The following is a 12,799-nucleotide window of genomic DNA, read 5'->3' on the forward strand; positions in this document are numbered from 1 at the left end:
TAATAGGTAAAAACTGCTTGGTGCCCTACTTACTAACTAGGCTAGTTGAGGCCTTTAACTCTAACCTGAGAGAAACTGAAGAAACAGGGTCTCAGGCCCCATCCCCATGTGCCTCTCCTATCCTTTCTGGAGAGCCCTCAAGCCAGGTGGCACCTTCTTCTTGGCAATACATCAGGGATGTGGCCTAAATTTAGGATATGAGTTGTTGTGTGCCACCTGGAGACACTGGAAGGGAGGATGAAGACCTGAAAAACCTGTTTCTCCATTTGCCCCAGCCCAGCCTCCCAGGGAACCTCCCTGAAGGATTCCTGTGTAAGGGAGGGAGATTGAGAGTATTATTTCCTGGGAGATGACCTGACCCTTAGGTCTTCTTATAATAAATGTACATTTTATCAGACTCAGACATTTATTACTCAAAACGGAAAGAGGTGAGTATGGCGGATGGGGTATGTATGGGAGCCTGGGTTTGGGGAGTCAGCTCTGTACAGTGAGGTCATCAGGTCCTTGTGGGAGCCTTCACTGGGGACAAGACAGAAGCCCCATTTCAGGCCCAGATCCCAATCCCTCCTCAAGTAGGGGACAGTAGAGTGTAGGAAGCAAAGTGGGGAGCCCTTCTGGGAGCCAATGGAGGCCCTGGAAGGAAGTGGGAAGGGACCCAGAAAAAGCAGAGTGAAGGGTGTGAGGCGGGAAGGATGGATGAGGAGGCCACTCGGAACCGTGTTTAATTAAAGAAATAGGAGCTAGGCAGAGACAATTCTGTAAAGCCAGGGGATACAGAGACACGGGGAGAGAGGCTCAGGCCAAGGCAGGTGGGATGAGGGGCAGCCAATGGAATGAGTCTCAGTGCAGCAGCCAGAGGCCAAGGCCAGCCAAGGAGGTAAGGAAAAGAAGGCCCAGGGCTGGAGTGGGCCGGGGGCCTGCGCTGTTGCAGTTGTCCTTGTTGCAGCAGGTGGTGTTATATGTCAGGCCCAGCTTGCGGTTGGTTTGGTTGAAGGCCTCCTGACAGGGCTCTTCTGGTGTGCCACAGCGCAGATTGGAGAAAACCCACATCTTACCTAGGGGTGGGAATGGGCAGGGAATCAGCCAGGATGGGCACCTGGCATGCCTGTGTCCACCTCCCCACCCCATCCACCCACCTTGGCTTCCTTCCTTCCCAACTCTGTCCCTGGCCCTCCCCTTCTCTTTTCTCAGTCTGATATTCCTTCTGCACATCCTTACCCACCACTCCCCCAGTCCTGATTCTATCACTTGCTGGCCATAAGGCCTTGGACCTGTTACTGTCTCTGTTTGTTTTTTTTTTTTTTTCAAGACAGAGTCTCACTCTCGCCCAGGCTGGAGTGCAGTGGTGCCATCTCAGCTCACTGCAACCTCTGCCTCCCAGGTTCAAGTGATTCTCCTGCCTCAGCCTCCCGAGTAGCTGGGATTACAGGCGCCACCACCAAGCCTGGCTAATTTTTGTATTTTTAGTAGAAATAGGGTTTCACCATGTTGGCCAGGCTGGTCTTGAACTCCTGACCTCAAGTGATCCAACCACCTTGGCCTCCCAAAGTGCAGGGATTACAGGCATGAGCCACCATGCCCGGCTGTGTTACTGTCTCTTTTTTAGGCCGTTTTCTCAATATAATAATAGCACCCATATCACGGGGTTGTCATGAACATTAATTGAAAAAAAGGCATGCAAAGACATAGGATGTTGCCTGGCACACAACCATCTTTGGCCAAATATTATCATTGCTATAATCCTCTGCTTCTCCATCTCAGTCTTAGACCCATTTGGGCCTCAGTCCTGGCCATAGAGTCTCCCACCTCCCTGCTTACCCCACTGAGGAAGGGGATGTTACCAAGGTATGCATGTGTTGTCAGGCATTGCTGTCCTGGCTCCAGGCGGCAGGACTGCCGGTCCACACAGCCCAGCACAGGGACCTTGTAGCAGGAGTGACAGCGAATGTCAGCTGGGAAGACACGAGTCAGGCTGAGGTGATGGGGTCTCTGACTTACCTGGGGATAAGCTGAGCTGGGGGTGGGGGTGGAGGGTGGAGAAGAGCCCATCACGTAGGTGCTCCAACCTGTTTGGCTGTTGGGTCTAGCAAGCACAGAGCAGGTGAGTGATGCAGGGAAAATGGAAAGTGGGCGGCAGGTAAGGGTAGAGTTGTTGCTTTGTGAAAGGCCCACGTCCTACATGTCTTCCGTCACTCCACCCCGTTTGGAGGTGAGTCAAGAGGGACAGAGCTATGAAGAAAAACATGGGGCTGCAGATAGATGGAATGTGAGGAAGATACCATGGGGAAAGAATGTGGGTGGTGAAGGAGGAGATGGAAACTTGAGAGAAGGAGAAATAATAAAAATGAAAATCATGAGGGTTACAACACTGTCAGAATGCCTTGGAAATTGAGGCTGGCGAGAAAGCCATCTGTGGCCAGCTTTAGCAATTTACAATTTACTCTTCACCTCCTGGAGCTGGCAAGAGTGTGGGAAGAGGAACCAGACCTGAATAGAATCCTCTCACCCCAGTAGCTCTTCAGCAGAAAGGAATGATACCTGAGAGACAGATCACCAGATTCCATCTTAGCACCTTATCAAAATGGAGAGGGTGGATACAGAAGGCGGCACCCCAAGTTTCCTGCTTCAGTTAATTCAAGGTTTGGGCAGGCAAGATTTGGTGATGCAGGGTCCAAGGGTGGAGGAGCCCGGTAAGGGTACCTCAGTGAAATCCACCTCACCCTGGAGGTAAGTGGCCCAGGTGTCCCCTCTTCAGAAGGCTCAAGAAAACGCTCTATTTCCATGGAGGCTCTTAGATGTCACTGCAACCATCTAGAAAGCTTGTATCCCCGGTATGGGAGGGGGTATCTAGGAAAGGCCATGGCTGAGAGACTGAACATGTGAGTCCCTGATGGAGTAGATGGGGAAGGTAGGTTACGAAAGGAGCCTGGGGCTGGATGCCTAGGTCTTTGAGAGGACACCTAAGCACAGCAGATAGAGGAGAAGGCAGGTAAGCTAGACTCTGGAGAGTTGCATATTGAAGTGGGGCTGGTTGGGGAACTGGATACCAGAGTTTCCAAGAAGGAGACACCTTGGAGTGGGGAACAGGGGACCCAGAGCCCTGGCAGGTGAGAGAAATGGGTCTTTCTTGGAGGTGGGGAGGATGGATGGAGACCTGGCTTTTTGAGAAATAGAGCAAGCAGGCTGTCATAGGGAAGCCTGGTCTTGGTGGCACAGGAGAGCTGAGCCAGTTGGGGCTGGGGGTGTTGGGATCCCGAGTGGTGGGTAGGGCAGGGAAGTGGGTAGAGCAGGGTGTAAAGGTCCTGACCAGGCAAACCAGGTCTTTGGGGCCCCCAGGTGCTCACCTGAGACCCAGCAGAGCAGAGCAGACAGGGTGAGCAGCAGAAGGGCTTTCATGGCGAGGGTCCTGAGAATGGTGGCAACCACAGCAGCTGATAGGGTAGATTTTCAAGGATCCAGCTCTGGGAGTTGAGTGGCCTTTTTGGAACTTATAAACCCAAAGGCTCCTCCCTTCCCTGCCTCTGGTAGCCCCTCCCTTCCCACTTACTACACAGCTGACCAGAGAAAAGACAAGGGGTGGGAAGGCACTGAGCAGGACTGAGTGGGGAGTAGGGATGGGAGAGAGGGATGGGGGAGGGCAGGTGACACTAGTGGCCAATGCCATTGTGGTTCTTGGTTTCAGGCCAAGATGCCCTTCCTGGCCTCCAGCTAAGAGTCCTGCTGCTCAGCCCTCTGAGGGAGCATCATCAAAGGCCTCTGTGATTTACAGTGTCCATGGTGGTAGCTTCTGCTAGTTCCTGGAAAATGGACAAAAGGATGTGGCCCAAATTAATTGCTGAATTTGGGTCCCTGGGTCCCTCCTGGGCATTGATAGGGGCATGCTGGTGGAAATTGGGGGTGGAATGGGTCAAATTAATCTCCATTCAGCCCCCATTCGGTCTTTCCAATGCCTGCTCTGCCATCAGTGACTCACTGATGGCTTCTGTGATGCCATAGCAGCAGAGGCAGGGGCTGGGGCTACTCATCCAGGAGAGCCACCACAGGTCTGCTAAGTAGGGGCTGCCTCAGGCTCCCATGAAGGTTCTCAGGACATCACCCATGCTCCACTTGCGCTTGGTGTGGCCTTGTTGTTCCAGTCCAGCAGCAGCAATTGTCCTAGGTGTGGCTGTGTGCACCTGCTCCAAAGCACCTCCCCAATCAAAACCTGCCAACTTGGGCAGGGTACCAAGGCAGGAGGAACAGCATGGGCACAGAGAGGTGAGGTAGAAGCTAAAATAAGAATAGAAATAGTAGGCCAGGTGTGGTGGCTCACGCCTGTAATCTCAGCACTTTGGGAGGCCGAGGTGGGTGGATCACAAGGTCAAGAGATCGAGACCATCCTGGCCAACATGGTGAAACCCCATCTCTACTAAAAATACAAAAATTAGTCAGGTGTGGTGGTGTGCGCCTGTAGTCCCAGCTACTTGGGAGGCTGAGACAGGAGACTCACTTGAATCCAGGAGACGGAGGTTGCAGTGAGTCGAGATTGCACTCCAGCCTGGCCACAGAGCAAGACTCTGTCTCAAAAAAAAAAAAAAAAAAAAAAAGAATAGAAATAGTAATAATAATGGCAAGCACTTACATAGTGATCCTATGTATTCTAAGCAGTTTACATGTATTACTTTATCTCGTTATCACAATCCCCTACAAAATAGGGGTTTTTGTTGTTGTTTTTGAGACAGGGTCTGGCTGGCTCTGTCGCCCAGGCTGGAGTGCAATGGCCTGATCACAGTTCACTGCAACCTCGACCTCCGGAGCTCAAGCGATCCTCCCTCCTTAGCCTCGTAAGTAGCTGGGATTACAGGCGTGCCTGAAAAGTTAAGCAGGCCAAAGCATTTGTGTAAATGGCCCGAGCACACATTTTAAGTGGGAACCATTTGAAGACTCCGAGTTTGCCTGCGAGGATTCCCAAAGGGATCTGGGCATATGGTGGCCCCGCCCCCTCTCTTATCGGAGCCCCCCAGCCTCTCCATTCTCCCCACCCCCAACTTCCCTCCGGTCCCCCCCACCCCCGCCACCAGCCCCAAGCCGCTGATTCGCTCGCAGCTTCTCCTCACCACATCCCAACCATGGCTGTGTTTCTGCAGCTGCTACCGCTGCTGCTCTCGAGGGCCCAAGGGAACCCTGGGGGTAAGCGATCCCTGGGAGAGTTGTGATAGACGCAGAGGGGCTGAAGCAAGAAAGGGGCCGCCTAGTAGGATGGGTTGTGTGTGGGAAGATCCAGGATGGCTGGAGTGCAGAAGAGAAGAGAAAGAGGAGACGGGATGGAGGGTCGTCTTGCCCTGTGGACCTGCCCTAACCACAGCCTCCGGCCTCTCCTAGCTTCTCTGGACGGCCGCCCTGGGGACCGGGTGAATCTCTCCTGCGTAGGAGTCTCTCATCCCATCCGCTGGGTCTGGGCGCCCAGCTTCCCGGCCTGCAAGGGCCTGTCCAAAGGACGCCGACCGATCCTGTGGGCCTCTTCGAGCGGGACCCCCACCGTGCCTCCCCTCCAGCCTTTCGTCGGCCGCCTACGCTCCCTGGACTCTGGTATCCGGCGGCTGGAGCTCCTCTTGAGCGCGGGGGACTCGGGCACCTTTTTCTGCAAGGGCCGCCACGAGGACGAGAGCCGTACAGTGCTTCACGTGCTGGGGGACAGGACCTATTGCAAGGCCCCCGGGCCTACCCATGGTAGGTCCAGGCCTGTGCGCACAAGGGTACTTAACTCCGACACATACCCGGAGGAGGGAAGAGGGCCTTGGCTGGGGGTTCTTGAGCTGGAGAGCTGGCTCTCTCTCGTCAAACCCCTGACCTCAGCATCCCTCCCCTCCACGCCTTTCCCCCAGGGTCCGTGTATCCCCAGCTCCTGATCCCGCTGCTGGGCGCTGGGCTGGTGCTGGGACTGGGAGCTTTGGGCCTGGTCTGGTGGCTGCACAGGTGAGCAGGAGTGGTGTCACTCCCCACTCCTCGTTAAGTGGGGAGTGACCAGAGGTGGAAGGGGCAGGACCAGAACCTTCGCAAAAGAAAGAGCTAGACCTAGAGCTCTGGTCCTGGCTTGGCGAAGAATGGGAGAGGTCAAAGGTGGGAGTGAGGCCGCTGGCTGGTGAGTAGAGCCCCGCCAGAGGAGATGAGCTGGAAGTGCAGCAGAGTTAGAGCCTGGGCTGGACTGTCGGTGGGGGTAGAGTCTAAGTTGTTTCCCGTCTGAGCCTTCAAGTTGCTGGACTGTCCTTGGCGCGGCGAGTCCCAGGAGAACCAGTGAGACAAGACTGGTGGCTCTCAAAGACTCATATGTCCCTTACAGGTGCCTGCCCCCGCAACCGATTCGACCACTCCCTAGATTTGGTGAGACTAATTCCACCCCATTTTCTTTCTCCTACACACCCACTCCCCACCCCTCAATTCCTGAGTCTGAGCCCTTGCTGGGAGCAGACACGTTGGTCACCTTCTCTCCATCCTTCAGCTCTGTCCCCCCTACATAGCTCCACTTGTGAGAACCGAGCCCCAGAGGCCAGTAAAGGAGGAAGAGCCCAAGATTCCAGGGGACCTGGACCAGGAACCGGTAAGGGCATGGGGATGGGAAGGGGATGGCCAGAATCTCTGCGGAAAATGGACCAAAAAAAAGGCCTGAACCCCAAGGAAGACTGTGGAGACCATCTTGTCTTCCTCCCCTTCCTCCTCCAGAGCCTGCTCTATGCGGATCTGGACCATATAGCCCTCAGCAGGCCCCGCCGGCTGTCTACAGTGGACCCTGCTGATGCCTCCACCATCTATGCAGTTGTAGTTTGAAGGGAAGCCCTTACTCCAAACCTCCCAAGCTAGAGGATCCCAGCTCCCCATAATCCCTCTCCCCTCCTTGGTCCCTCACCTGGAAGAGGAAGGCACCATGGTATAGAAATAAGTGCTAGACTGGGAGTTGGGAGACCTGGGTTCTAGGCTGTCTCTGCCACTGATCTTACTTCTAAACTTACTCCCATCTCTCCTATAACCTCCCTGTCTCCCTCACCACCAGTGTCCTCTCTATACCCAATCAAGCCCTAGCTCCTATCTTTTTTTTTTTTTTGAGACAGAGTCTCGCTCTGTTGCCCAGGCTGGAGTGCAGTGGCGCCATCTCCCTCACTGCAAGCTCCGCCTCCCGGGTTCACACCATTCTCCTGCGTTAGGCTCCTGAGTAGCTGGGACTACAGGCGCCCGCCACCACGCCCAGCTGATTTTTTGTATTTTTAATAGAGACGGGGTTTCACCATGTTAGCCAGGATGATCTCAATCTCCTGACCTCATGATACGCCCGCCTCGGCCTCCCAAAGTGCTGGGATTACAGGCGTGAGCCACCGCGCCCGGCCTCCTAGCTCCTATCTTAAGACATCAATAACTCCCAGACAGTTGCCTTATCTCTTCCCTTCCCTTCACGGTCAAGCTTTGGAACCAGGGGCATATACCTGCCTCTTCCATTTTCTTCTTCACTTTGTCCCCACTGCTCATCTGTTGAAATTGCTCATCTGCTCTTCATAAGGTTGCCAGTGACGTCCTAATAGCCACACCCAGTAGACATTTTTAGCATTCATCTGGTTTGGGCTCTGATTACTCCATTCTTTTTTTTTTTTTTTTGAGATGGAATCTCGCCCTGTCGCCCAGGCTGGAGTGCAGTGGCACGATCTTGGCTCACTGCAAGCTCTGCCTCCCAGGTTCATGCCATTCTCCTGCCTCAGCCTCCTGAGAGGCTGGGACTACAGGTGCCCATCAACACGCCTAGCTAATTTTTTGTATTTTTAGTAGAGATGGGGTTTCACCGTGTTAGCCAGGATGGTCTTGATCTGCTAACCTCGTGATCCACCCACCTCGGCCTCCCAAAGTGCTAGGATTACAGGCGTGAGCCACCACGCCTGGCCTGATTACTCCATTCTTTAAGCTGTTTGTTGCTGGTGTTTTCTTTTTGGACTCCTCTTCCTTGCTCCATATCCCTACAGTATTTCCCACCATTCTAGGTTTGTCCCTTTCTCTTCTTCTGGGACACTCTCATCCACAGTCAGTCCTCAGCCCCCACCTCTGGAAATGACACCCAGAACTCTCTCTGGCTCAGATCTCAGATTTGGGATTAACAAACTTCCCCTTAGACATTCTGCCTGACTGACCTCAGGCATTTTGCACTACGAATGTCAAACCCAACTCATTGTCATCTCTGAAGCTGCTCACTTAATTCTCCTCTGTATTCTCTTTAACAACCCAGTTGCCCAACCCAGAAACTGGGAGTCACGCAGACCTCCTTTCTCTCTTACTCCCACATAATGAGCCATGAAGTCCAGTCTTTCTATCTTAACATCACTGTCAAACCCACACTATATTCCATGCCCAGCGCTGCCACGTGAATGTACTCTGCTTACTTCCTTCCTGGATTACCCATAGCCCCACCTCATCCTCCTACCCTTGCTTTCCTCCCTGAAGTCAGAGAGATCCTAGTCAAGAGATAACTGCTCCTGACAGCCCTTGTTACAGAACCGAAGTACTCTCCTTAGCTTCAGCTCTGTGCCCACGTGCCTTGGCTTTGGATACAAGGTACTATAGCACTTTGTTCACTCTCCAGGCCTACCTCTGTCATTCCACATGCACATCTTAGAAAATGCCAGCCTTAGAGAATTCTCCCTAGCCCCAAAATGTCATTGCCCAGTGCAATTCCTTCTTCCTGTATTACCCCTTTCCCTCCTCCACACTATCTGCCTGGCTAATTCTTATTTATCCTCAGTTCAAGTGTGGCCTTTTCTGGGAAGGTGACCCTCCTTGCCCACCCCTTGCATATACTTTGATGCCCTAGGGCACACCCCCTTTATTTCCCTCATAGATACAGCCTTCTGTAAATTGTTCCGTGACAACCTGTATTTCAATTTGTAAGAAATTTGCATGTACTGTGAGCTCCCCAACGTCAGGAGACTGACCCTTTTGATATCATTGCTAAGCCTCAGTAAATGAATGAATGAAAATGAATGTCCCTGCAAGTGTCATTTCTTTTTCTTTATCAAATAGGGGTGGACTGGTAATCTACCAGTCTCTGAATCATCTAACATTTAGATAAATTCAGTGAGCAATCCACCCATAGACTCTTTTCTCTGCCCTGGACACACTTCCCATGATAGAAATTCTGTTTTGTCCATCTTGTGCTCAAGTACCTATGACATGGTTGGGCAATGAGTTGGTAAGTACCTAATAAGATTTTTGAATAAGAGGCCTTCTTCCCTGCACTGACCCCAACCTTAGGTTTCAGCCCTGCCCTATCCCTTTGCCCCAGTAAGACACCAGTCACAGCCCAGTCTAAAAGGTCAATTCGATTTTATTGGTTCTGAGAGGCAGGACTCACCCAGTGGACCCTATCCTTTTCCCTACACTCTCCCCTCCCCCCATATTGAGGCTCTCTCCCAACTACTGCCTACTCAGCATTCTCTATCTAACCCTCCTTCCCCTTCTACTCCCTATACTATCCTACCGCTGGCCAGCAGTACCCCAAGGCCAGGCCCTCAGCTGTGGGGGCGTGTGCTGAGCACCAAGCAGAGGGAGCTGAGCCCGGCGCCAGCCTTCTCCAGTTCTGAGCAGGACACAGGTACCAAGGTGACATCAGAGAGCTTCTGCAGTGCCTGCATAGGGAGGACATGGAGTGGGGAGAGGAGAGTGAGACCTCAGGTTGAGCCAGGCCACTCCTCCAGCCAGCTCAGAGTGGCCCCACCCAGGCTTCTAGAGAAGGTACGCTTCCTTCCTCCCACTAGGAAAGCCTGAAACTCTTTTCTCTGATGGTGCTTGGTGTTGGAGTTCCTGCCCTCTCTCACCTCCTGGCTGTTGGGCAGATCCCCACCTCCACGGTGCAGGAGGAAAGGGGGCACACCAGGCAACCCAGGACGAAGAAAGAGACAGTCAGCAGCTGCGTCATCTGGGAGGGTCAGGGAGGCATATGGGTGATCTGTCAGCACTGCCATTGCCTAGAGGAAAGAGGAAGTGTTCGAGTCTCAGAACCTCTCCATAGCCGAGTCCGCCTGCTCAACCACCACTAAGGGCTGGGGACAGACTGACATTTGTGGAAAATTATGACAGCAAGCACATAGAGCTTACCGTATGTCAGACACTAAGTACTTTAGTTACCTTTGCTAATTTCCACCTTGGAATCACATGCAGTTATTTTCAACCCCCTACCTTCCCCAGCCCCTCCTCTTATCTGTCCTACCCATCCTTAGAGTCACAGTTTAGGTGCCACCTTTGGGGTTTCCTGAAACTCCGGAAGAGCAAATTAATCACCCCTGTTCCCAGTCCTGCTGTTGTAACTTCTTATTTACTCCTGTGTTCTTTCATATAAGATGGACAGCCCAGTGAGGGCAGGGGTTGGGGCTAATTTCCCAAGCCTCCCAGCTCCTGGCTTCCCGGGCCCAGAACCGCGCCCACTTTCGTTGGCCCCGCCCCCTCCTCACCCGGACAGCCTTTTGGGCAGCGTCGCTGCTGCCTGCCACAACAGTGCGAGGTCCCCCCATGCCGCAGAGACCGCGCAGGTGGGAGGGACCCGAGACTGGCACAGTGGAGACGGCGAAGTCCTAGGGAGAGCGAGGGGAGGTATTCAGGGGGTCGGGAGGGGTGATGGGATATCTTCAAACATAGGCTGCTCTCTGCTTCTCATTTCCTCAGCGGGCTCCCAGGCCCTTCCGACCCCCACCTGCACCCCGCTCCCTCCCTAGGCTGGTCCCGCTCCGCACCCGGAACGTGTCCGCCACGATCTCAGCTCCTCGGTGATTGGTCCATTTGGAGAGGCCTACGAAAAACTCCCGGCCTGAGTCCGGGAGGCCGCGGAGGTTTGAGGGCGGGAGTGAGTTGGAAACAAGGCTCCAGAGGGCCGAGTCTCCCAAACTCTACTTCCCTGTGCCAAGACCTACGGGTACCTCCCCCCAGCCTCACCGGTGAAGAGAACGTCAGTGCCATCCAGCGTCGCGTTCTCGTCTCCTATTTCCACAATTCGGAGCCCCAGGTCTTGCAGGGCTTTGCGGACTCCATCGACCTTAGGATAGGAGAAGAGGGCACGGAGCTGTGACACCCCCATCCCCAATTCTTCCCCAAAGCCCCGACATCCAGCTCCTCCTGCCCTTCCCCATACCACACCCGCACCACGGCGCTCACCTCTGGCCTACGAGCGGGGCTCCAGGGCCGCGTGATTAGGGCCGTGTCCCCTTGGATCACGGCCGTGTCGCCAAGCAGCGGTCCCAGCGGCAACGACTCCTCAGGTGGCAGTTCTAGCAGCTGTAGCCCCAGTCGTTGCCTCAGTTTACCTCCCAGCACCCCGTGCTCCCTTTGAGCTTTGGCCAGATCCAGAGCCGGAAGGCCAGCCCCCGCACCTTCCCCCGACGCCAGGCTCTCTGGGACTCCCCGGATCAGGGCATGGGAGCAGCGGCCCAGCCCCTCCCCCGGCGTCCCCATCCCATCCACACAGACGCCCCCTCCAACCGCTCGGATTTCTTAGTTTTCTTGTTTCTTCACCTGTCTAGGAGAAGAAACAGAAAAGGAGGAGACAGAGAAAAAGACATGCAGACAAGGGCATTGGGGGTGGTTAAGAGCGCCCAGGTCTTCCTCCTGCCATCTCTAGGCGTCCCTCCCACTCCGCCCCACCCGCTCCAGACATTACGCTCCTGTCGACCCCACTCTACCCAGCACCCTCAGGGGTCAGATTCTTTAAGAGGAGCCTGAGGAACAAGGCTAGGGTCTCTAATCTCGAAAACACCTGTTGCCCCTGCTTGGGGGCTTCGTGAGGTCCCTGTCGGGCGCCCCTCTTGGCAGCCACTAGGATGCGCTCACTCCCCAAAAATGCAGCAGCCCCGCCCCCTTAACCCTCAGCTGCTCGCTACCGCAGGGACTTGAAGTACGGCCCGGGACCCGCAGGGGTTATGGGACACAAGGAGAAAGCTGGAGAGGCAGGGGCTGGGGGATGGAAGCCCTGAATACCCGAACGAGAAGGGAGAGAGGTGGGTAGGAAGGGAGGAGTTCAAGCCTAAGGAGTTAAGCATCCTCTCTCCGCCCTGGCTGGTCACGCTGCCCCTAGCACGACCTAGTATAAACCAGACCGAGTCCCGAAGGACTGGGAGAGGTCTAAAACGAAATGCGAGGGGCGGGGAAACAGGGGGCGTGGTTCCGGGGCGCTGGAGCTACTCCCGGCTCCAGGACCCTGTTCCCCGTCTATGTCCCAAAGTCCACCCCGCCTAGCTCCGCGCCCAAATACCAGCTCCCCATACTCTCTGTCCGGTGCAGGCATGGGCCCGGCACCCCCAAACTCCGGCCCCCATACGGTTCAGGGCCCCCCGCCCAAGACTCACCTCCAGCGGCCACCCCCACTCCTGTCGCGCTGTGATCTCGGCTGGGGCCCCACCCCCCGAGGACAGAGTTGGTGGAGAAGGGAGTCCCCGTCTTCAAGCCTCGGGGACTGGGAGCTCTGGCTTTTAGGGGGGTCCTTGGGTAGGCGAGCTCATATACTACGATGGGGCGGGGGCGCGACGGTCTGGCGGCTCCGGGGCATTGTCTAAGCGGGACGGGGCGGGGCTTCTTCGGGCCACGCCCATTCCGCCCTGCTAAGCCGCGCCCATTCCAGCCAGACTGCGCCCCCCTTGCCAGAAATCGGCACCGCCCAGCGAGTGCTGCCCAGGCCCACCCAGATCTGGCCGGCCCTGGCGGCGGGGCTGCAAATGCTTCGTAGACCTCAGAACAGCGCAACGGCGGACCGGCACGAAATATAGCAGCCCCACCACAAACATTTCCCTTCTTAATTCCTGGC

At 55.0% G+C, this 12,799-nt stretch overlaps 3 protein-coding genes across 7 annotated transcripts; 1 reads left to right on the forward strand and 2 right to left on the reverse strand.

Annotated features, from left to right (window-relative positions):
- Window positions 1–392: 392 nt before the first annotated feature.
- On the reverse strand, window positions 393–4,286 carry LY6G6C (lymphocyte antigen 6 family member G6C). Its single transcript, XM_024248303.3, has 3 exons — window positions 3,345–4,286; window positions 1,842–1,952; window positions 393–1,055 (listed from the first exon to the last, which is right to left on the reverse strand). The coding sequence occupies exons 1-3, from the start codon at window positions 3,394–3,396 to the stop codon at window positions 841–843; spliced, it is 378 nt and encodes a 125-aa protein (XP_024104071.1). The 5' UTR covers window positions 3,397–4,286; the 3' UTR covers window positions 393–840.
- An 822-nt stretch (window positions 4,287–5,108) lies between these two features.
- Window positions 5,109–8,990, forward strand: MPIG6B (megakaryocyte and platelet inhibitory receptor G6b). Of its 4 annotated transcripts, none has more exons than XM_024248305.3 (6): window positions 5,109–5,169; window positions 5,362–5,709; window positions 5,865–5,955; window positions 6,320–6,360; window positions 6,479–6,577; window positions 6,700–8,990. In XM_024248305.3, exons 1-6 carry the CDS (start codon window positions 5,109–5,111, stop codon window positions 6,771–6,773), a joined length of 714 nt encoding a protein of 237 aa, XP_024104073.1. In that variant the 3' UTR covers window positions 6,774–8,990. The 4 variants fall into 4 exon arrangements, with proteins under 4 accessions (XP_024104073.1, XP_024104072.1, XP_024104074.1 ...); XM_024248304.3 differs by having other exon boundaries at window positions 6,498–6,577; XM_024248306.3 differs by lacking the exon at window positions 5,865–5,955.
- A 329-nt stretch (window positions 8,991–9,319) lies between these two features.
- DDAH2 (DDAH family member 2, ADMA-independent) lies at window positions 9,320–12,788 on the reverse strand. Of its 2 annotated transcripts, none has more exons than XM_024248310.3 (7): window positions 12,345–12,788; window positions 11,158–11,514; window positions 10,939–11,038; window positions 10,740–10,813; window positions 10,461–10,580; window positions 9,828–9,977; window positions 9,320–9,638 (listed from the first exon to the last, which is right to left on the reverse strand). In XM_024248310.3, the coding sequence occupies exons 2-7, from the start codon at window positions 11,452–11,454 to the stop codon at window positions 9,522–9,524; spliced, it is 858 nt and encodes a 285-aa protein (XP_024104078.1). In that variant the 5' UTR covers window positions 11,455–11,514; window positions 12,345–12,788; the 3' UTR covers window positions 9,320–9,521. The 2 variants fall into 2 exon arrangements, with proteins under 2 accessions (XP_024104078.1, XP_002816705.1); XM_002816659.6 differs by having other exon boundaries at window positions 11,158–11,518.
- Window positions 12,789–12,799: the final 11 nt, after the last annotated feature.

This window comes from Pongo abelii, chromosome 5 (genome assembly GCF_028885655.2).
Source record: "Pongo abelii isolate AG06213 chromosome 5, NHGRI_mPonAbe1-v2.0_pri, whole genome shotgun sequence".
NCBI lineage: Eukaryota > Metazoa > Chordata > Mammalia > Primates > Hominidae > Pongo > Pongo abelii.